Source organism: Pelodiscus sinensis, chromosome 3 (assembly GCF_052426305.1).
Source record: "Pelodiscus sinensis isolate ZL-2025 chromosome 3, ASM5242630v1, whole genome shotgun sequence".
In the NCBI taxonomy this organism is placed as follows: Eukaryota; Metazoa; Chordata; order Testudines; family Trionychidae; genus Pelodiscus; species Pelodiscus sinensis.
In genome coordinates, this window is record NC_143054.1 from 158,131,936 (window position 1) to 158,154,897 (window position 22,962).

Genomic DNA, 22,962 nt, shown 5'->3' on the forward strand with positions numbered 1-22,962 from the left:
GGAAGCCAAAGTTTGGCCCATTCCCTGTCCACTTGTGCAGGAGAGGAGTGGCAATCCCACAACTACTGCTCTCACCAGGCACACAGATCAGTGCAGGTTGGAGGGGGAGAGAAGGAGAGATGACTCATGTTTCCTTGGTCCTCTTCAGACACATTAGGCAGCTCATAAGTGAGCCCCAAGTCATTGTGGAGGCAGTAGTGATCATGATGCAGATATTTTAAAAGCTAGGTGCTTTGAAAACACTTTCCCTCTTAGAATCAAATGCATTTTATAGACACTAATGATTTCAGACTCACAATAGATTTTGAGTAGGAGAGAAGTAACTCTATTTTGCAGTTGGGGAAGTTGAGGCATAGAGAAGTTTAGTAGTTTGCTTATGATCACACAGGAAACTAGTTGCTGACACAGGAATATAATCCAAATCGCCTGGGTCTTAACCATAAAATCATGTTTTCTGCTTATGAGCTGGGAGAGATGAAATTCTTTCATGTCTTGTATGGATCCAGGGACAGGTGTGTATTGTTAACATGGCAAGATGGCCAATATGGCATGTTCTGTAAAGATCACCTATTAAACAATTCTGTTTGGCTTTTCTTCATCCTTGTTCTTTAAATGTATGTTGCAAGAATAAAGGTGCTAAACAAAATACAGATCTTAATAGAGTCTGAGACCTGTAATTCCATCCCCATCCAGATGGGAGGCATCTCCAGGTAGAAGGGCAGGGCAGCAGATACCAGGTTGGGAAGATAATCAGTTAAGATCACATAATTTGTCCCTTTTTGGAAGGATGGAGGTTAACAATTATTTTATTAATAAACACCTATTTTATACTCATGCTTTATAGGTATAATAAAGTAAATGTTATATTCCTCAAAAATTGAGGCTTACAGGGTTTTGCAAAAGAGGGTTTTTTTCCAAGACGGGGCCAAATAGCAGCAAAACCTCTTCTGCAAAAAGAATTGGAAGAAGCTACGCAAATCATATGCTCGTCTTTGCATATCTTCTTCCGAAAAAACCTAGCAGTGTAGCTGTAGCGCCAGTGACCTACACACCAGCACTTCATTTATAATGAAAGTGGTGCCTAGGTTCAAGCAATTTTTTTTCTTTAACAACTGCTCAGCCCTGGCAATTTTTGGCACAAGTTTAAGCACTGCTGCACATCCCTGCTCTACCATGTCCCATCAGTGCCTCAACTTGTCATCTGCATACTTACTTCATGCCTCTGTTGTGACTTGAAGGGAGTCGTCAGTGTCTGGCTCAAATGTGCAATTCATAGATGTGATGTAGTGTTGGTACCTTGCTGATTGCTAGGCTTGGGCTGTGGGTGACCCCCACTGGCTGCTGTCTGTACCACGGCCCAGCAGAATAGCTGATGGGACAGGGAGGTAACCTGTTTGACCAGTTACCTCCCAGGGAGAGGAACAAAGGAAGGAAGGCGGGATGCAGCCCCTGGCTGGGGGACAAGGCTGGAAGTTGGGCAGTTTCTGCCTGGAATCATGGAGGGAGCAAGCTGAGCAAGGGGGCTGGGATTTAAGGGCTCAGTCTCCCCCATCTCAAGGGGGGTTGAGGCATCACAGGCCTAGCCTTGTAACCAGATTACATCTATGCTGTGCTGTATCCTGGAAAAGCAATAAACTCTCTCTATTCTACTGGCTGGTGGAGTCTGTTCGTGCCACAACTGAGGTGCAGGAGGTGGGGGAACCCCGACGCGTCGCCACAATATAATTTGGATGAGCATCCAGATCTAGAGCCACTTGTTTTCTCTTTTGTCATCTGGCACTGTGAAAAGCTTTACCTCTTCACGTGTTCTTCATTTCTAATTCAAGATAATATTAATCACTCCACTGCTAATGTCTGTAGGTCCTTCAAACTATGGCTTTAGTGTCTGCTTCCTTTCATACTCATCATACAGCAAGTCACAGTGGAGCCTTTTAAATATGTCTCCATGCAGTGTCAAAATATCAGTGATAACAGAGCAATATAGGAACAAAATTACAACAAAAATGTTAGCAACCACGCTGCTTCTAATGGCCTCCTGAGAACAGATTCCTAAACAGTTCTCAGAAACATAATTACACACCTCATTCTCTGATGAGCTGCATACAAATTACTGACAAACTCTGAATCACTAACCTAGCCTATCCGTTTTATTTTGGGCAAGAAAATAAGTTTACATGTTATCAAAAAAAAAATTTAGATTTTCTTCCCATTGAGATCAAAGGTAATTTAAGTGGAGTGAGGATCAGGCTTTTAATCCCTCAAAGTAGAGGCTCTATGCAACTGTGTGAAATAAGTAAAATAGGTAAAGTGGACTGAGTTAACATCTCTTCCTGTTAAATGTAGTGGAAAGCTGTTACAGATCCTGCTTAAAGTTTCCATTGGGCTTTTGCTCCATTGGGCTTTTGCTCCATCAGATTCACTGCATTTGATGCATGTTGGTGCCTTTCTTGTGAGCACATTACTTGATGTTCATCAAACTGATAACCTCAGGCATTTCCCTGGGATGTGGCCTGAAGGCCCTTCCAGTTCTTTGCAGGTGTCTGAACTTTGTTTTACTGATCCCGGAGGTCCTTCATCAGTAGGAACTTGTCTATGAAATGAGATGATGGTTTCCCAAATCCTAATGAATGGATGTGGTACTATTTGTCACTCTCGCTGCCAATCTCAGATGTAAATCCTGACATGGGCTCAATATGGACTTTGTAAGCATGCAACACAGATACCCCAGTCAAACCTGTTCCTAGAGCCATCCACTGTTTGATCTGGCCTTGTGCCCTACTATCTCTCCAGGGCTGTGTCTAGACTGGCCACTTTTTCCGGAAAAGCAACTGCTTTTCCGGAAAAACTTGTCAGCTGTCTATACTGGACGCTTGAATTTCCGCAAAAGCACTGACTATCTCATGTAAGGTTGTCAGTGCTTTTGCGGAAATACTATGCTGCTTCCGTTCGGGCAAAAGTCTTTTTCTGAAAAACTTTTGCGCAAAAGGGCCACTGTAGACAGCAGAGATTTGTTTTCCGCAAAAAAGCCCCGATTGCGAAAATGGCGATCAGGGCTTTTTTGCAGAAAAGTGCGTCTAGATTGGCCACGGAGGCTTTTCCGCAAAAAGTGCTTTTGCGGAAAATCGTCCTGCCAATCTAGACGCTCTTTTCCGAAAAAGCTTTTAACGGAAAACTTTTCCGTTAAAAGCATTTCCGGAAAATCATGCCAGTCTAGACATAGTCCAGGTGGAGAGGAGCTTGTAGCAACAATGTACTCTCATTTACACAAGTATCCTCTTTCATTTGTTGTCCTTACATATACAGCCTTGCCCGTATATACTCCTCTCCAGTTCATCTGATGAAATGGTTATTACTTATGAAAGATTATGCCTTAATAAATCTGGACTCCTCATTGTTTTTGCAGATACTGACTGACATGGCTACCCCTCTGAAACTTATGTACTCCTGTAGCCTTCCCTGACAGACTTTCAACAGACTTCAATAGTAGAAATTATTGTAAACAGTGGGGAGAACTAAGCCTATAACAGCCTAGTTCTGCCACATGACTCATGCTGAATATTGTTATTTATTATGTGTATTGTGGTAGTGCCTAAAGTCTCCAGTCATAGACTAGGGCTACATTGTGTGGCATTGTATTAACACTTAACAACAATACAGTCCCTGCCTCAAGGAGTTTACTACTCTAACAGTTCCACTGAAATAAATGACACATAAACACTATCCCCATTTTATAGATGGGAAAACTGAGGCAAAGAGAAATTAAAAGACTTGCCCAACAACAGTCAGTTCTAAATACTAGATCTGGTACTTTGTTACATATGGAGCCAGAATACATTACGGCTGTGTCTACGCTGCACCCCTTTTCCGGAAAAGGGATGCAGATGAGACAAGTCGGAATTGCAAATGAAGCGGGGGATTTAAATATCCCCCGCTTCATTTGTATAAACATGGCTGTCGCTTTTTTCCGGCTCGGGGCTTTGCCGGAGAAAAGCGCCAGTCTAGACGGGATCTTTCGGAAAATAAAGCCTTTTCCGAAAGATCCCTTATTCCTCTTAAAATCAGGAATAAGGGATCTTTCGGAAAAGGCTTTATTTTCCGAAAGATCCCATCTAGACTGGCGCTTTTCTCCGGCAAAGCCCCGAGCTGGAAAAAAGCGGCAGCCATGTTTATACAAATGAAGCGGCGGATATTAAATCCCCCGCTTCATTTGCAATTCCGACTTGTCTCATCTGCATCCCTTTTCCGGAAAAGGGGTGCAGTGTAGACACAGCCTATAAGAAGATCTGTTATGTTTTTAGTATCCTTCATTCCATTGCTTAATATTTGTGTTGTGCAATGTCCTGTGTTTCCATATGACCCAGAAATGAAATTCCCCTTGCAATGTATTAACTCAGATGCCTCTATGTGACAGCACAGAGAGTTTCTTGAAGCATAGCCTTATGCTTCTTGTCCTCATTACTAGCTACAGCTAGAGACATTGGAGTGAGAAAATGTTATCTGTCATAATTTACTTATGTATATGAATTCTGCACATATATCATAATATAGACTAGTTTGCAATTCATGTATGAATGCATCATTGCTCTCTACTGGATAAACTGTAAGACTTCCCATATGTATAGGTAGGTTCTGTACTCGATACTGGAGTTCGCCAGATGAGGGTTGTTCTTTTGGGAGCCAAAAGATCAATTTTCCATGCCACATTTTAGCTGATAACCATATATGCCTGTTTATTATCACAAATACGATAATATATGTCTAGATCCTTGAGGAAAAATAGTTCTGAATTACATAAAAGGTTTTGTTCTTGATTTTAATAACATCCTAGGCTTTTCTCAAATGCACATTGTGTGAAATAAACAGCATATTGAGATACAGTCTTGTGTCATAGCAGGGCTTACTATGCCACTGAGTTTCTGAGAGATGCTTATTAAATGCCAGAGGGTAGAGCTTTGGAGATACAACAGGCTTGGGGTTTAACAGAGGGGAAATGGAATGAAATGAAGCAAATGAAAATTCAGACTGAAGAGCAGGAACGTGCTCCTAATGATGAGATCTTATTAGGCTATGGAGCAGCCTCCTAACTAAAGTGGTAGAAGCTGTGCCTCTTAGCTCATTTACAGTGAGTAGGAGAGACACTGACAGATGTGAGTGTCTGAGGAGAGGAATTTGCACTTGAATAAAATATTTGATACTGTTGCAAATGCTAAAATGTAATGTGTGTGTACAGTGTGGTGTGTTTATACACAATTCATCTAGTATCTTGATGCCCGTGACAGAGTGAGCAAGCAATTCCAGATGTGTGCCCATTACAGGTCAACATGCACACTTCAAGTGCTTCTATTTTTCTGAATAATCCAGTTCATTTTCTTGCATTAGTTTGCATTGAATTCTTCCAGCTCAGTCTGTAGCTTGCAATTAGCACAATTTAATAGCTGTTAAATAGGGTAATCACTTGTTGTTGTTCTCTCAAAGGTTTTAATCTGGCAGCTGAGCTTTCTCAATAAACCCATGCTCACAATGAGTGAGCGCTAGTAAGATGGACTGTAAAGCAAAATTAAATAAACTCTTGGTGCTGAAAACCATGGATTCCTCTTCCCCTCCCTCCGTCCATTGTCATGAATGCAGACAAATTCCACCACTCCACTTTAGTACCCCAGCCAATGGGTGCTGCAGTTACCCACACCTGCAGACGCACAGGTAAATAAAGCAGCAGTGGCCTACCAAGAGTTAGCCCTGGCATACCAGATCCGCCTGCGGGCTGGTATTTGTCCACCGCTGTTTTAGATTTTACCTGCCACTCTGTGGGGCTGCATATCTGTGCCTGAATGCAGAATGTAGCTGTTAGGTTGTTGCACAGCTACTGTCCATAACTCTATCATCTTGGCACCTGGAATTTTCCTAGAATTGCATATGGTATTGTCTATATAAGAGTCACAGAGATTTGAGACTGACTCAGGGACTAGATTATTCAAGACCAATTAGCGATGGAATAAGGAGGCTTCCTTCCCGAGGTCGCTAGTTTAGATTAGCAGCAAATCAGTTGTACCCTAATGTGATTACAGGTGACCCCCACATTAACGACCTAATTGGTTCCTGGAGAACCGTTGGTAAGTCGAGCCATCATAAGTTGAACCCTTATTTCCCATAGGCGCAATGTTATAAATGGTGGTTCCGTTCCTGGAAATCCATTTCATACCCTAAAAATACCAAAATTCACTACGGAAATGGAGGAAAAGTAAACTAAATAGTTCAAATAATGCACAAAAATAACTAAAAAGTGAAGACAGATGTGGTGGAGATGTGTGCAGTTCAAGCAGACTGGTGAGTCTGACTGACTTTATACATTTCCTGTGTTGGGATGATGCGTGAAGTCTGCGTTGTACACTGTCATAAGTGTGAACTGCGGACATAAATTGAGGTTTTTTTAGGAGTTATCTCGCATGAAAAAAATGGTTGTAAATGTGTGGGGTTGTAAGTTGGGGGTCTCCTGTATCTTTGGACAGCTGCTGTGTGTGTGGTTCTTTAGCACTCTCAGCCTAATCCTAAAGAACAGGTCACCCGTATCAAAAAATGACCACCATAATTGGCTGTCTCAGCAGAGATGGGAAGGATTGCATGGGCTTGGATTTTGAACCAACCTTTTTCTTTCAGGAGCCCAGTACAGTGGCCACTAAAGTTGAAAGTCTACATTCAGATAATTGGATATTGGCCTAGACCCTAGGATGGTTCCTCCAGGTTAGTGCTGAATCACTGTTATGGTTCAGCACCATCTGTACCTTTGACCTATTTTTCCATTTCCCTCTGGGCACCCTATCAATGCACCTTCACTCCTCTTGGGACAGAATCGCCTGACTCAGTTGTACACTGGTTCTCCAGGCTATAGCAGACTGTGTACCTAACATGATTAGGCTGCAGGCCTGACTGTTTGCACACTTCCATGGATCTCCTAAGGGAGCTGTGACCAGTATGTGATCCAATGACTCAGATCAGCTTCTTTAAAACAAAATATTATTGATATACATCAAAAAGAATGTAGCATTTAGAGAAAAGGTTAAAACAACAAACAGCGTACATGCCTTTGTTTTACCTAAAGGTTAGGCATGTCTAACTTTTCCAAAACTCTGCAGTCTCAGGCTAGGTCTACATTGCAAAGAGAAGTCAAAAAAAGATACCAAATTGCAACATGCGTGTTTTTTTCTGTTTTTCTTTCAAGAGAGGCTTTTCCAAAATTTGGCCCATCTACATGGTGCCAAATTTCGGAAAAACCTCCTCTTAAGGCACATACCTTCTTCCTTGTAGAATGAGGATTACAGGGATGGCGAAACAACGCATCCACTTTTTTGGAAATTCTTCTGAAAAAGTGGACGCATTCCTTGGATGAGGCATAGCTTTTCCAGGATACCTCTGGAATCCCGGAAAAGATCTACACTCTAGACATAGCCTCAGGTAGCAATGTTCTCCCTCTTCCCTTCCTATCCCCCTACTAGGGACACCAACCAGCCTATTGATTAGAGCAGTGTTTCTCAACCTTTTTTTATTAAGTATCCCTTTTTTTAAAAAATTATAAGTATCTCTTATATAATATAAGTACTCCCAGTACCTACAGTTTTCAGACACACAATTTTTTTTCCTACCATTACAACACATTTGTTTAAACAACTTAATTGTAGCTAGGTGGGTGATGAAATTTTTGAATATAAAAAGTTACAAAAATAATAAAGCACTGTAAAACTTGAAACAAAAATTCAGTTTTCTCCAAATTTCAGTTGTGTTGACATACCCCCCAGACATCTCTCAAGTACCCCTGAGGGTACTCGTACTCTGGTTGAGAATCACTGGATTAGAGCACCGTGAACGTCAAACTTCAAAGGAATTCATACCTGCTGTATTTATGTATTACTCAGTGGGTTATCTACAGCCATTATGTGCCTTGCTGTGGGTGGGCTTCTGACGTAGAGTTAACCTTTTGGAACTGGGGAGCAAAGAACAATTAACTATACAGAGGTACCCATAATAATAATTCAAATAATACAGATATCTCCCACGTTCTTCACAGACACATTCTCTAAGAAGTGATGATGGGGAATTTACCCTGTTCTAGCCCTGGCAATCCTGATCTCTAGATAAAAAGAGGACTTTGATATCCAGTGGCCAAACCCTGGCCCTGCCTTATGCTCGTGTGGTCAGTTTCCATCCAGATCTACCAGTTATGTACATTTTACTGATAGTGAACCACTTAATAAGACTAACCCCTCCCCCTCCCCCAAATTTATTAGGAATAGGTGTATAGGAATAGATTCTTAAGTCACCCACTTTAAAAGCTGGAGTGTTTAGACAGCTATATGTCCTCCGTTACATACTTTTTATCTACAATTTGTGACAGTGATAAATTTTCCTTGGTGGAAGGGTTACAGCTATACTATATATCAAATTCTAGAGGGAGGAAAAAAAGAAGAAATGATAAATAACCCGAGTCTGGAATCAAACTGTATAGTTGTGCCATGATTTGTCATCTGCCCGGGATAGAGAGCTTTGAGGGTACTATAATTGAAGCTACTGGCACCAGATATCTCTAAGAGCACATCTACTCAGCAGAGCTAAAGCCAAAATAAGCTATGCAACTTGAGCTATGTCAGTTGTGTAGCTTAAGTCAAAATAGTTTATTTCTGCTTTTTGCGCAGCAAGAAGCCCAAGAAAGAGCACTCTTCCTCCAACTTTCCTTACTCCTTGTAAAATGAGGGTTACAAGAGTCAGTGGAAGAAGTCCTTCAGCTCGACATTATTTTGATAGTGCATTGAAATAATTGCTTGTGTGTAGACATGGAGTATGTTATTTCAGAGTAACAGCAGTTATTCTGAAATAATTCTGCTGTGTAGACATAGCCCAAATGTGTTATATCTTATGGCAGAAGAACCAAAGATAAATAAGATTTTTGTGACTGTGACAGTAAGGGTATGTCTAAACTACATGGCTCCGTTGACGGAGCCATGTAGATTAGTTTACACAAAAAAGGGAAATGAAGCTGCGATTTAAATAAATGCCGCTTCATTTAAATCAAAATGGCTGCCGGGCTGTGCCGATCAGCTGATTTTCGGCACAGCGCAGCAGTCTAGATGGGGATCTGCCAGCCACAAAACCCTTTGTCAGCAGATCCTGTAAGCCTTGTTTCACGAGGCATAAAGGATCTGCCGACGAAAGGTTCTGGGGTTGGCAGATCCCCGTCTAGACTGCCGCACTGTGCCGACAATCAGCTGATCGGCACAGCCCGGCAGCCATTTTGATTTAAATGAAGCGGCGATTATTTAAATTGCAGCTTCATTTCCCTTTGCTGTCCTGCCTAATCTACATGGCTCTGTCGACAGAGCCATGTAGTCTAGACACACCCTCTAAGATTTTTTAAAAAAAGGTAAGGATCCCTTATTATACAGTGATGTAGCTAAAAAGAAGAGTCTCTGTGGCAGTTGATAGATTATACTGAACTAGTACCAACAAAACTCAAAATGCCTTTTTGTGGTGCAGCCTGACCTTAACTGAGGTGGCTCCATGACACTGCAAGATGAAGCCAAAATGACTACAAAGTTTTTGGTCTGGTGAGAAATGATTGCTGTTGACAAATTTTTATGGCTGTAAAAAAGAGCACCTGAGAAAATGAGAGAAAAAGACCAGCTGAGAAGGGGGGAAAGCAGTAAAAATAATGGCATGACTCTATGGTCTTGGCTACAGTAGCATTTCTTACCATTTGATTTTCCTGTTGCTATTATTCAATTCCACCAGTATGGATGGCAGGAGCATTTCTAATGTCCACTCAGGTTGTGTCTCATGAGAAATGACCCACTTCTTGGGACCAAAGTAAGGTTCTTTCTAAGCTTCATGGCAGCCCTGAGCCGTTGGGTGGGGCTCATTAAACAGCTGCAGGGTTGTGCTACTGCGCAGCTTAGAGGGAACCTTGTTCCAAAGAGCACTGGCACTTGGAGCCATGTTGTTAGGAGATAATTTTCAAGGTTCTCGTCTCACAAGAATCTGCTTTCTAATATGTGCACGAGTATCCTAGGGTATGTCTACACTACAGCACTAATTCGAACTAACTTAATACGAATTAGTTATTTGAACTAAGCTAATTCGAAATAGTGCATCTAGACCTAAAAACTAGTTTGAATAACATTTTGCTAATTCGAACTAGCATGTCCACATTGAGTGGACCCTGAACCGAGGTTAAGGATGGCCGGAAGCAGTGCCGGCAGGGCATCAGATTAGGAGCTGCTGTCTCAGGCTAGCTGAGAGCTGTGCTTAAAGGGACCCGACCCCCATCCCGGACAGACAGTTCTCAGGGGTTCCCCGCTTGCAAAGCAGTCCTGTCTTGGATTCCCCTGAGTGCCCACACTCGGCACATCACAACACTCGGCCATCAGCCCGGCTGCACTTGCCGCAGGCTGCCATCCAGGGTGGGGGGGCATCAATCGGGGGGCTGCAGGAGAGCTTCCACCCTGAGGAGCCCGCAGAGCCACCCCAGTCCTTCCCATCGGGTGCTCTACACCATTCCTCCCTCACCTCCTTCCACTTACCCTTCCCTAGCCCCCCTTCCTGATGTACAAAATGAAGGACATGTGTGTTCAAAAATAGAAACTCTCTTTATTGAACAAAACTCTGGGAGACTGGGAAAAGGAGGTGGGAGAGGGGAAGAGAGAGGGTGGGAGAGGGGAGGGCAACTAAAATGATCAGAGGTTTGGAACAGGTCCCATATGAAGAGAGGCTAAAGAGACTGGGTCGTTTCAGCTTAGAAAAGAGGAGACTGAGGGGGGATATGATAGAGGTCTGTAAAAGCACGAATGGTGTGGAGAGGGTGCATAAAGAAAAGTTCTTCATTAGTTCCCATAATAGAAGGACTAGAGGACACCAAATAAAATGAATGGGTAGCAGGCTTCAAACTAATAACAGAAAGTTCTTCTTCACAAAGCAAATAGTCAACCTGTGGAACTCCTTGCTGCAGGAGGCTGTGAAGGCTAGAACTAGAACAGAGTTTAAAGAGAAGTTAGATAAATTCATGGTGGCTGGGTCCATGGAGTGCTATTAACCAGGGGATAGAAATGGTGTCCCTGGCTTCTGTTTTGGAAGGCTGGAGATGGATGGCACGAGACAAATGGCTTGGTCATTGTCTTCAGTCCATCCCCTCCGGGGTAGCTGGTGTTGGCCGCTGTTGGCAGACAGGCTACTGGGCTAGATGGACCTTTGGTCTGACCCAGTATGGCCATTCTCAGCTCAGGGCTGAGGGTTGGGGGTCTCACTGGACCACCTTGATTTTCATGCACACGTGCTCCTGGGTGGCCAGGCTGGCAGCTCTCCTGCCCTAGACGGCCACTTTCCTGTGCCTAGTGCGGAGGTCGTGGATGAGGTCCATGATGTCCGCACTAGACCAGGCGGGCGCCCACCTCTTGCGGCCCCGGGCAGGCTCCTGGGAGCCGCCAGCCTGGTCCCGGGAAGAGGTGGAGGGCTGAGTGGCAGCGGGTGGCTGGCTCATGTCGTGTCAGGTGCAGGGTCTGGTGGCTGGGTGCTGGCAGGCTTGTACCTGGCACGGGCACCGTAGCCAGACCGTGCCCCTTTAAGGGCTCCGGGGCCAGGAGGGGGGCAGACAAGTTTCCCTGGTGGTGCCCAGAGTGGCCACCAGGGAAAGCTGGGGAGGGCTAGCCTCCCACTAGTTCGAATTAAGTGGCTACACAGCCCTTAATTCGAACTACTTAATTCGTACTAGGCGTTAGTCCTCGTAGAATGAGGTTTACCTAGTTCGAATTAAGCGCTCCGCTAGTTCGAATTAAGTTCGAACTAGCGGTTTGCCTGTGTAGCACCTATCAAAGTTAATTCGAACTAATGTCTGTTAGTTCGAATTATTTTGTAGTGTAGACATACCCCAAATGATTTAATCCTATTATAATGTGTATAGAAAATCAAAAGAGTTGAAAACACTCTTCTGTTTTTTTCAAAAGCACTCAAAATTCCAAACAAAAGTGAAACTTCAGTACTAGATCGCCACATAATTTGACCCAATTAATTTGCTAATCTTTATGGTGCCACAGAGCTCCTCCTTGTTTTTCCTCTCGGTTTTTCCATGGTCAGATTTGTAGATGTGTTTGATTTCCTGTAAAGCTGTTTTAAACTATAAATATCACACAGGTGCTTTTCTGATACACCTGTTCTTTTCTGCTTTTTTTCCCTTTAGCTAGTGCTGCCTGAGTATTCTATCCATAGCCTTTTCTGCATCATGTTCTTGTGTGCTCAGCAATGGCTAACCCTGGGGCTGAATGTTCCTCTGGTTTTCTATCACTTTTGGAGGTAAGGCTGTCTTCTGTGTACCAAACTACTGTCTCATTTGCCCAATCAACATGCATTCATATGGCACCAGATAATGAGAACACAGCAGTAATGGAAAAGATGGATTTCTTTCTCCAGTCTCCCTTTCTGTACCAATAGTTGCATTGGAAGATGAAACTCAGTTCTGCCGTGGTTTCATACTTTTAAGCTTGAAAGGACCTCATACTTTAAGGCTTTGTCTACACTGCAGGGTTTTTGCGCAAGAAACTTTTTATGGAAGAGATCTTCCGTAAAAACTACTTGTGCAAAAACACGACCACACCTCAAAAGCGGATCGCAAAAGCTATGTGTTTTTGCACATGAGATTGTCCACACTTCATGGACGCTCTTGCACAAGAAAGCTCTGATTGCCAGTAACAGAATCACCATCAGTGCACCTGTACTTTTTCTGATAGACTCTTTTTGTGGAAGAAACCCCCTGCGGAAGGTACACACCTGTATTTTGTGCAAGAGCTGTAGTGCAAAAAGGAGTTATTCCTCATGGGGAGAAGAATAACTCTACCGGCAACAGCCCTCTGTCCTGTCAATTTACTGTATTTTTTTTGCACAAAAACGTACTTGAGATGTGCACGCTCTGCCGGTTTTTGCACAAAAATGGCCATTTTTGCACAAAAATCTTGTAGTGTAGACATAGCCTAACAGTCAGTCTAGAGAAAGAAGAAAACATGAGGCATTCAGGTTCCAGTGAAGAGGATGGAATGGATATAAAAGTTTCTACAAACCTGAATATTAAAACAAATATTCTGGCACTTTAGAGGGCAAAAAGGAATATAGTTTTTGAAATCTTAATTAAGTTAGCTGGCTAACAAGGTATGAGAATTTGGAAATGAAACCGATGAGAATCTGAAAGTGAATCTGACACTAGGCACCGTATAGACACAAAGCAAGCTCTTTAAAATCAGGATTGCCATCTAGAGGTATTGAATGGGCATAGAGATAGAACTACCCTTTTAATTCTTCTGTCAGGGTTCTGGATCATTGATGGGCAGCATCTGAGGGGTGTTTCCTCTTCCACTATCTGTACAATAGGCCAGATTCTTTGATCTACATTTTGAGCTGTTTTAGCTTTGCACAGTGGCTGGATTCTGGCTCTAGGTGTCTTCGGGTGCACTTTCTGTTGGTGTAGAGCTGGTAGAGGCAGCCTCCTCCACTTCATCACAGTGGGAAGGAGGGAGCATTTCAGGAGTGAGACTACACATCACCCTTACCTTGAAATAAAGTGCTATTCCGACAAGTCCCTTAACCCTCTTGGGACAAGAGTTACAGGGACACCGAAATAGCACACCCATTATTTTGAAATATATTTTGAAATAATGGTCTCATTTAAATATGCAGAATTGCTATTTCGGGATACTTCCGGTATCCCGAAATAGCCCCGCTGTGTAGACATAGCCCAGGAGTCAGACATGATGGAGTGGAGCTGCTCTATGCCTGATCTTCCATGGGTAAGGTCACTGAGCAACATTAAGAGTCAGTTACTTCAAGTAAAGCTTATCTTCAGCAGCTGTAATTTATGCTAAAGCCAGACAATGTAATGATCAGGGAACTGCAGCCAGCTCTCTGGTAGCCAAGTCCACAGTGCATCCTAGCAAAGAATCAGCCCTCCAGCTATCCTGAAAATAACTAAGAGACTTCAATTTCCATTGCAGTCAGTATGGCACCTTTCACTAGGACTACATTCCATACAATTTTTAAAAGACATACATGATTTTTATCTTGTCAGGGTCTCTTTATGTCTGTAAGGCTACAGAATGTAGCAGAGACCCACCGCAGTGTAGTAGTGCGCAAAGCAATGTTATGATGAAGAAGATAATTAGGAGTATCTTGGCTTGGAGCTAAAGAGCAGTAGCTCTCTTGTGGTATTTTCTACAAAAGCTCAGTAGTAATGACGAGTGGAGTGGCGCAGTGTATTATTCCTCCTGAGCTTACAGTGACAATCTAATTCTCAGAAAGCTTGTAGTTGTGAATGTGCTTTCTCTGAAGTGAGGTCTAACTACATGAAAGCTAATAGTATTTCTAACACCGTTTTCACAGTGAGGAACACTGAAGTGTCACAAAAACAGGTGTCTGACAAGTGCAAAAAATATATTTAATGTGCAAGGCTAAAGTGTTTGTGGATGGCGAATGTTTACAGCCATGTTTGAGGGGAAGTGCAGTAGAACTTCAGAGATGTGCATGTGTGCTATTACTTATATATTAAGCCTACAGTAAGGATCAGGTCCCATTATGCTCATCCAGTACATAAACATAGGAAAACATAAGCCCAATGAAGTCAATGGAGCCGGAATTTCACCTGTGGTCCCTTATGAAGAATGTACAGTCTAAATAAAGATGAGTGAGTGTGACAAATGCTAGAAGGGAAGGAGGGAGAGAGGACTTATTGAGAAGTTAAACATCTGGTTCAGCAGACTTCTATGTATGAGTTTTGCATCATTTAAAAGGGTGGGTGTATTGGTTTTTAGATAAACACGTAAATATAATCAATTTCTGAGCTCATCAATATCTATATAATAACTATTTATCTATATTTTAACATTAATAATCTACTTCATCTAAGGATTTCAGAGCATTTAACTAGAATTGATCAGGTACCAGACTATTTGTTGTTTTTTAACTAATTTTTAGTGACCTAAGGGTATGTCTACACTACAGCGTTATTTCGAAATATCTTATTTCAAAATAACACGTCTAGACACAAAATGCATTTTGAAATAACTTTTTGCTATTTTGAAATAGGGCATCCACTCTGATTGGATGCTGAATCCCATTTAAGGCCAGCCGGAACTGGTTCTGGCAGGGCATCAGGTCAGATGTTACCTTGTGGCCAGGATGGCCAGCAGGGCACCCTAGGAAGGACTGGAGGCCCCCTATCTCAAAATAGCAATTTCAAAATTGGCGCTATTCCTCGTGGAATGAGGTTTACCAATTTTGAAATAAGCCCTCCACTATTTAATTTCGATTTAATTTCGAAATAGCAGTTGGTTTCTGTAGACATTAGGAAAGTTATTTTGAAATAATAGCTGTTATTTCAAAATAACTTTGCTATGTAGTCTATACTGCATCCTTCTGTCAGCAGAGGGATGCAGATTAGGCAGGTCGCAATTGCAAAAGAGGCAGGAACTTAAATATCTGTGCCTAATTTGCATAAAAATGTCTGCCGCGTTTTGCCGACTCAGCACTTTGTCAGCAAAAAGCGGCAGTCTAAAGGGGGATCTGTTGAGAAAGAAAGCCTTTTTTAACAGATCCTGTGAACCTCCTTGCAGGAGGCATAAGGGATCTGTCGGAAAAGACTTTCTATCTCGACAGATTCCCCTCTAGACTGCCGCTTTTTGTCGATAAAGTGCTGAGTCCGCAAAACGCGGTGGACATTTTTATGCAAATTAGGCACGGGATATTTAAATCCATGCCTCATTTGCAATGTCGACCTGCCTAATCTGCATCTCTCTGCTGACAGAGGGATGCAGTCTAGATATACCCTAAGGGTGTGTCTAGACTACATGCCTCCGTCGACGGAGGCATGTAGATTAGCCAGATCGGAAGAGGGAAATGAAGCCGCGATTAAAATAATCGCGGCTTCATTTAAATTTAAATGGCTGCCCCAATCTGCCGATCAGCTGTTTGTCGGCAGATCGGGGCAGTCTGGACGCGATGCGCCGACAAAGAAGCCTTTCTTGATCGACACAGGTATGCCTCGTGAAACCAGGTTTACCTGTGTCGATCAAGAAAGGCTTCTTTGTCGGCGCATCGCGTCCAGACTGCCCCGATCTGCCGACAAACAGCTGATCGGCAGATCGGGGCAGCCATTTAAATTTAAATGAAGCCGCGATTATTTTAATCGCGGCTTCATTTCCCTCTTCCGATCTGGCTAATCTACATGCCTCCATCGACGGAGGCATGTAGTCTAGACACACCCTAAGAGTGCAGCCACCAACTCTTACTGGTGGCTGCTCTGACAATTTTTCCTAAATATTTAATTAATTTTAGGAAAAACAAATGAAAATACACACACACACACACACACACACACACACACACACGTCAAAATCATTGTAATTTATTTATGTAGAGTTTTTTGCAGACTCAGTAATAAAAATAACATACAGTTGTCTCTATTCTTTGTGGACCTAAAGAGAATATAAACATAAAAGGTACTTTGCATGTTCTTATCCTTTTTGTTGTTTCAGGGTTTTTTTTGTTTGTTTTTTGTGTTTTTTTAGATTTGCTAGTTAGGAAGTCCTTCTGTGAGAAATGATATTTTATGTATGTTAATATCATTTTTTCATAGCAACAAACTTGCTCACTAGCTGGGAGGCAGCAAAAATTATATTAATCAAAATAAACATCACTTTTTGCAACAGAGTTATTCAGCCGTGGCAAGCTAAGGAGCACAAACCAAGGCCTGGATGGGGAGGTGGGGTATGGAGAGATGAGGGGATGGATATGGGGCTGAGCAAGGTAGTGGGGCTCAGATGCAGTGCAGACCATGGGTGAGGGGCCAGGGCTGGCAGTGGGGTGCCAGGAGAGAGGGGGTAGTGGTGAGCTTGCAGCTAAAGCCCTGCAATCAGAACTTTGCAGCTGCTGATTGGACAATGTGGGGACCAGGAACAAAATAAGTATGGGGTGGTAGGCACAGGGGAAGCATCCACTCCTGCAGGACTGGGGCTGGAGCCCATGGCCCTGCTACTAGAGCCTGAAACCATGCAGCCAGAGGATGGATCCCACTGCCCACCATCCCAGGGCAGAAACCTGAGACTTATTGCCTCCCAGGAAAGTGATAAACTCACACTGGCTGCCTGCTACTACTGCATTTGTGGTTCCAGAGAGGGACAGGGTCCAGCCCCTGCTGACAGCCCGAGGGGAGGAGTCGCTACTCCAGGGGTGGCCAACCCGTTAGAGACAAAGAGCCAAAATAGCTATGGATAGAGTGCAAAGAGCCACGTATTACATATTTTTATGTATCTAGATAGATAGCTAGATATAGTACACAAAATGTAGTGATAAAAATAACATTACAGGACATTTCGGACAAAAACAATAAAAAAGTCTCTAGTTGCTTAAAAAATTCACAGCCAGTCCATAGATCTTCAGAGGACTTAACAAGAAACAAACATCAAATAAAAAAAAACCCTTTTAAAAATACAGTAATATTTTCACACTAAAAAAAGTATCTCCACCATGTATTTTATATTTAACACTACTGTCCTACTAAGTCCTGTGAATTTTTTAAAATTAAAATGAACTGAGAAGTAAATTAGCACATTTTGAAGTGCCTGATTCACTCCAGCTTATTGATCTCTGGTATGGTTTCCTCATTTTTTTTACTTATGAAGATTATGGCTTTTTTATAGTTCTAAAAATTCAGGTCTGTCCCAGACTGCAAATATGAGAGGTTCAAAAACGATAAGGGAGAGACTCATATCTCAGAATAATTGCTTCAGCCTGGCAAACAATAGCCTTTGAATTTTCTTTAAAGAAACACAGTGGCTACATCTACACTGGCCCCTTTTTCGGAAGGGGCATGCTAATTTTGAATGTGGGAATAGGGAAATCCGCGGGGGATTTAAATATCCCCCGCGGATTTAAATAAACATGTCCGCCGCTTTTTGAATAAGGAATAAGAGATCCTCCGGAATAGGGCTTTATTCCAGAGGATCGGGCCAGTCTAGATGCTTTTTATCCGGCTTTTCCCCAAGCCGGAAAAAAAGCGGCGGACATGTTTATTTAAATCCGCGGGGATATTTAAATCCCCCGCGGATTTTCCTATTCCCACTTTCAAAATTAGCATGCCCCTTCCGAAAAAGGGGCCTGTGTAGACGTAGCCAGTGTGAACCAGGTACATGCTGATTCTTTTTTTGCTCTGGAATTTAAATGACATTTGCATTGGCTGCCTTATTCTGTATCCACAAAGACTTTGAGTTTAAGGTGCTTCAGTTCCCTCCACTCCCTCAGAGCCAGGCACCCCCCCATCTAACCCAATCCCCCTTTGTCCCCCCCAACCCTCCCTCCGTTTTAACCTAAGGCCTGGGGCTCACTTGCCAGGGTCTCACTGCCGCTGCCACCATGCTCTTCTCCCTCCAGGCTGTGGGGCGCGTGCGCAGAGTGGCCGGCCATGAGCAGTCCGGGCATGCAGCTCAGAGCTAGCAAAAGCCGCATTTCCTTGAGCAAAGAGCCACATGCGGCTCAAGAGCCATGGGTTGGCCACCTCTGCGCTACTCCATCCCTCCCAACCACTACCCAAGAGACTGTGGGTGCACAATAATCTCCTGATGCATGCAATTGGAAAAACATTGCACCAGACAATACTGCCACTCATAACATATTCGTATTGGAGAGCAAGTCACATAAAGAGGATGGAATGTATTGTTCTAAAGTTAATAGGACATAGGAAGTCCACAAGAATTAATTGCTACATATGCCCATGTCATAAGTTTCAAAGGAAGATCTAAGATCTCAATACTGAACTTAACAGTGCATTCTGATGTCATGGAAAGTGATGGGTTTTTTTCTAGGTTCTGGCTGATGATCTGGAGTACAAGGACCTGCGATATGTAAAAAATTGATCTAAAATATTAGTGTCACTCCAGATGTTTTCTCTTGCTCTTTCAGGTATTTCCATTGCCCAGCAGATAGTTCAGAGCTCGCATATGATCCACCTGCAGTCATGAATGCGGACACCCTCAGTTACTGTCAGAAAGAAGCATGGTGTAAACTAGCTTTTTATCTCCTTTCCTTCTTCTACTATCTTTATTGGTAAGCGTGACCATTCCCATATAGAAGTGGCATAGAGCTGTTTTTCATGTAAACATTAAGCTTGTGCTACGGAGCAACAAGAACAGGCCTCATTCCCATTGCCTTGAGTAACCATTTTAATCCATGAATCAGGACAACATCTGTTCAGAACAGCACTTAGGCATGTGTTTAAAACCCATTGAGATGATAGGGCTTAAAGTTAAGCATGTACTTAAATGCTTTCCTGAAGGGGGTTCCAATGCATCCCCAAAATTTCCAAGACAATTTCATTCAGCCTTGAGTTAAAGAGCTACCTCTGTTAGGAAATTTTTATTCTTTTATCTTTTGGATAGTCTCTTTAGATGGGTGTTACTTTATATTGGTATCATAGCAAATGAGTTACCTCAGTTGTTAATAATATACAATATTAGGGTCAAATCTGCCCTGTGGTGTATAAGTTGATTTTTACCTAACACTCAAAAGATCACTAGAAAGAGGGTCTACTTGCAGCTCATTAATCTGAAATTAATGCCCATTCACTAGAGCAGCTGACCAGTTAGCATGCATGTTGTGGTTTGCAGCAGTTACTGCTGCCCTGTGGCCTATCCTGAGCCAGCTTACCTTGCATTTTACAGATAGTTCTACTGCTAACCATACAAGGTCTCAGCCAAAAGTCTCTGTAAATCAAGGGAAAGACTCCTGGTCTATAGAAAGCTTCACCCCATAAGTCCCTCTCTACACTGTCACATTTACTAAGGGCAGAGATGGACAGACAAATGGATAGATGCACATTTTAAAAATATATAGATAGATATTTCATTGCATGAAGATTTTTTCTCTTAAGAAACTGTTTTCTCTTCAGGGACTGGCTGGCAGAAATTTCCAAAAACAAATACGCTAGTAGAGTAGTGATAGAAATATATCCGTGTTCATCTGGTGTAGCTGAAACAAAAAACAGGACTATGTAGCACTTTAAAGACTAACAAGATGGTTTATTAGGTGATGATCTTTTGTGGGCCAGACCCACTTCCTCAGATCAAATAGTGGAAGAAAATTGTCACAACCATATATACCAAAGGATACAATTTAAAAAATGAACACATATGAAAAGGACAAATCAAATTTCAGAACAGAAGGGCGATGGGGGGGGGGGAGGTAAATGTCTGTGAGCTAATGATATTAGAGGTGATAATTGGGGAAGCTATCTTTGTAATGGATAAGATAATTAGAGTCTTTATTCAAACTTAGGTGTAAAGTGTCGAATTTAAGCATGAATGACAGTTCAGAGGATTCTCTTTCAAGTGTAGTCTTAAAAGACCTTTGAAGCAGGATGCAGGTAATCAAGTCGTTGAGATAATGTCCTTTCTGGTTGAAATGGCAAGAAACTGTTTTTTCTTTGTGATCCTGTCTAATATCTGTTTTGTGGGCATTGATCCTTTGGTGAAGTGTCTGAGACGTTTGTCCAATGTACATAGCTGACAGACACTTTCGGCACATGGTAGCATAAATTATATTTCTGGATGCGCAGGAATATGTGTTCTTGATCTTCTAACTCACTTTATACCTAAGTTTGAATAAAGAGTCTAATTATCTTACCCATTACAAAAATAGCTTCCCTAATTATCACCTCTAATATCATTAGCTCACAGACATTTACCTCCCCCCCCATTCCCCTTCTGTTCTGAAATGTGATTTGTCCTTTTCATATGTGTTCATTTTTTTAATTGTATCCTTTGGTATATATGGTTGTGACAATTTTCTTTCACTATTTGATCTGATGAAGTGGGTCCGGCCCACGAAAGCTCATCACCTAATAAACCATCTTGTTAGTCTTTAAAGTGCTACAAAGTTTTGTTTCAGCTAGTAGAGTAGTTTTGTTTTCTTAACTTTACAGACTCAGACATCAGAATATACATTATTAAACTTATATACAGCTTGTGGGATGATGGAAACTAATTAATGAATTCATAGCATCTCAAGAACTTTCTGATACTAATCTTGAATCCGCCATAATTCAGTTGCTATAGAAAGGTGGAAGGAATGTGAGGCAGTCTAGCAGCAAAAGAAGATGTAGGCCATTAGAGTCAGATATTGGGAATGGAGGGTAAAGATTATAAAAATCAAAGTGCTCTCTGCATACTTCAAAAGGACCCTTTCATGTTGTCTTTCTCTTTTTCGTTCAGCATGATCTACACTTTAGTGAGCTCTTAACTCAAAAATCATCATTAAGGACTGGGAACAACAAAGGATGGTGAGCAGTGACAAGTCAGCCTACAGTGATGCTTGATGAAAAGAATAGCAAGGAGAAGAAAGCTTTGAACCCAAGCACTAATACAGTGTATGAAAGAGATACAGTCAGAATAATGACCAACTGTGGATCTGGAGTACCATGGAGACTAGGCTGAGTAAACAATGTTTATCTTCTGTTTCTCTGTATACCTTGATCTATGGCTTTAAACAGGCAAAAAAATTATCACACATAGAGGCAAAGTCAAAGAACTATGATGGGAGATGCTGCTTAGTGAATCTGGTTCATCACAAACTGCTAGTTCACAAGGAACAAAGTGTCTCGACTGTTTTGTACTGAAGCAGTGAAGGGGGAGAATCATCATCCTCAGAATGGTGGCTAAGGATGCTGCTCAGACACATGTTAAATATACCGCTTTCTGAGCATGAACTTTGGTCAGAATCAAGGTGGGATTGATGTCCGTTATCCATGGGTGTTCATGTGACTCTAAGGAAAAAGACTTATTGTATCTGCCAATTAAGTGATTTTAATACTTTTTTCCACCTGTGACAAAGAAATTAATAACTTGCACCAGCAGTGCAATCATTTCAAAAATCCTGTGCCTGTGGTTGAATAGCCAGTGGTATATATTTTTATAGTCCTTCTGTGATGCTACAGTTTATGGTACAGTTTTATCTAAAAATGCATTAAGTTATGACCTAATTCTGTCAACCATTCATTAGCATAGTATTCCTCTTACTGGGGAAAAATTGTTGAAAATTACAATATTATGGAATGGTGTAACATGAATATTCTACACACCAGAATGTTGTATGCAAAATATTGTACCTGTAAAAGACCAGGTTATTTTAGTCTGTAATTTTGTCATGCTATTTCATGTGTGTTGTCCAGTTTAATCTGAAATTAATGGGCTATTTAATGCTTGGTTTCCCACATATTGGACAAGTGTTGTGAAAAATTGTCAATACTTTTAAAAATTATTTAATGCAAAGATTTTTTACTTAATCTTAGAATACAGGTTGATATAGATGGACTGTGTATGCTTATGAATAACTAAATATATGTGTGCGTGCACACAATCCACCTATATATGTTGAATATAATATAAAGGTAACTTTACAACCTATGAGTAAGGTGCTGGGCTTCTGGAAAGTGTTTTATACACTGACTACTGTATTAAAAAACAAAAAGTAATGTAAACAGTAATTTAATTTCTCATCTCATTGAGAAGTCCAGTCTTGTACTTCTTAAATGCAAACTGCAATATAATACAGATATATTCTAACTGCACAATTCCAAAGAGTATGTTGCAATAAAGAAAATTAATTGGCACAAATAGTATTTGGCCAAATCCTGTTGGCTTTACTCACACCTAACCCTTACTCTCACAAGGAGTCCCCTTAACTTTAGCAGGGTTGCAGGATAGGCCATTTGTCTTTACTCAAGGTGCAAAACTTTCACTGAAGTCAAAGGGTGAATTGTTTGACTATGGGACCAGGGTCTGTCCTTCACTAAATTTGCTTTGAACTGTTCCAGAAATGCAAAGCATACTTAAAGCTGGCTTAAGTAGCTAGCTGAGGTTTTCCTTAATAGCAGGGGAAATTGAGTGGCATAGGACT

General features: G+C 41.9%; 1 protein-coding gene across 1 annotated transcript in view; it reads left to right on the forward strand.

Moving 5' to 3' along the window:
* Nucleotides 1-22,679, forward strand: part of CNIH3 (cornichon family AMPA receptor auxiliary protein 3) — a 107,632-nt gene extending 84,953 nt beyond the window's left edge. The window contains exons 4-6 of the mRNA XM_006133411.5: nucleotides 12,215-12,327; nucleotides 18,973-19,116; nucleotides 21,279-22,679. Coding sequence (XP_006133473.1) covers nucleotides 12,215-12,327; nucleotides 18,973-19,116; nucleotides 21,279-21,306 — 285 coding nt within the window. The 3' untranslated portion in view covers nucleotides 21,307-22,679. The remainder of the gene's footprint in view (nucleotides 1-12,214; nucleotides 12,328-18,972; nucleotides 19,117-21,278) is intronic.
* The last annotated feature ends 283 nt before the right edge of the window (nucleotides 22,680-22,962 follow it).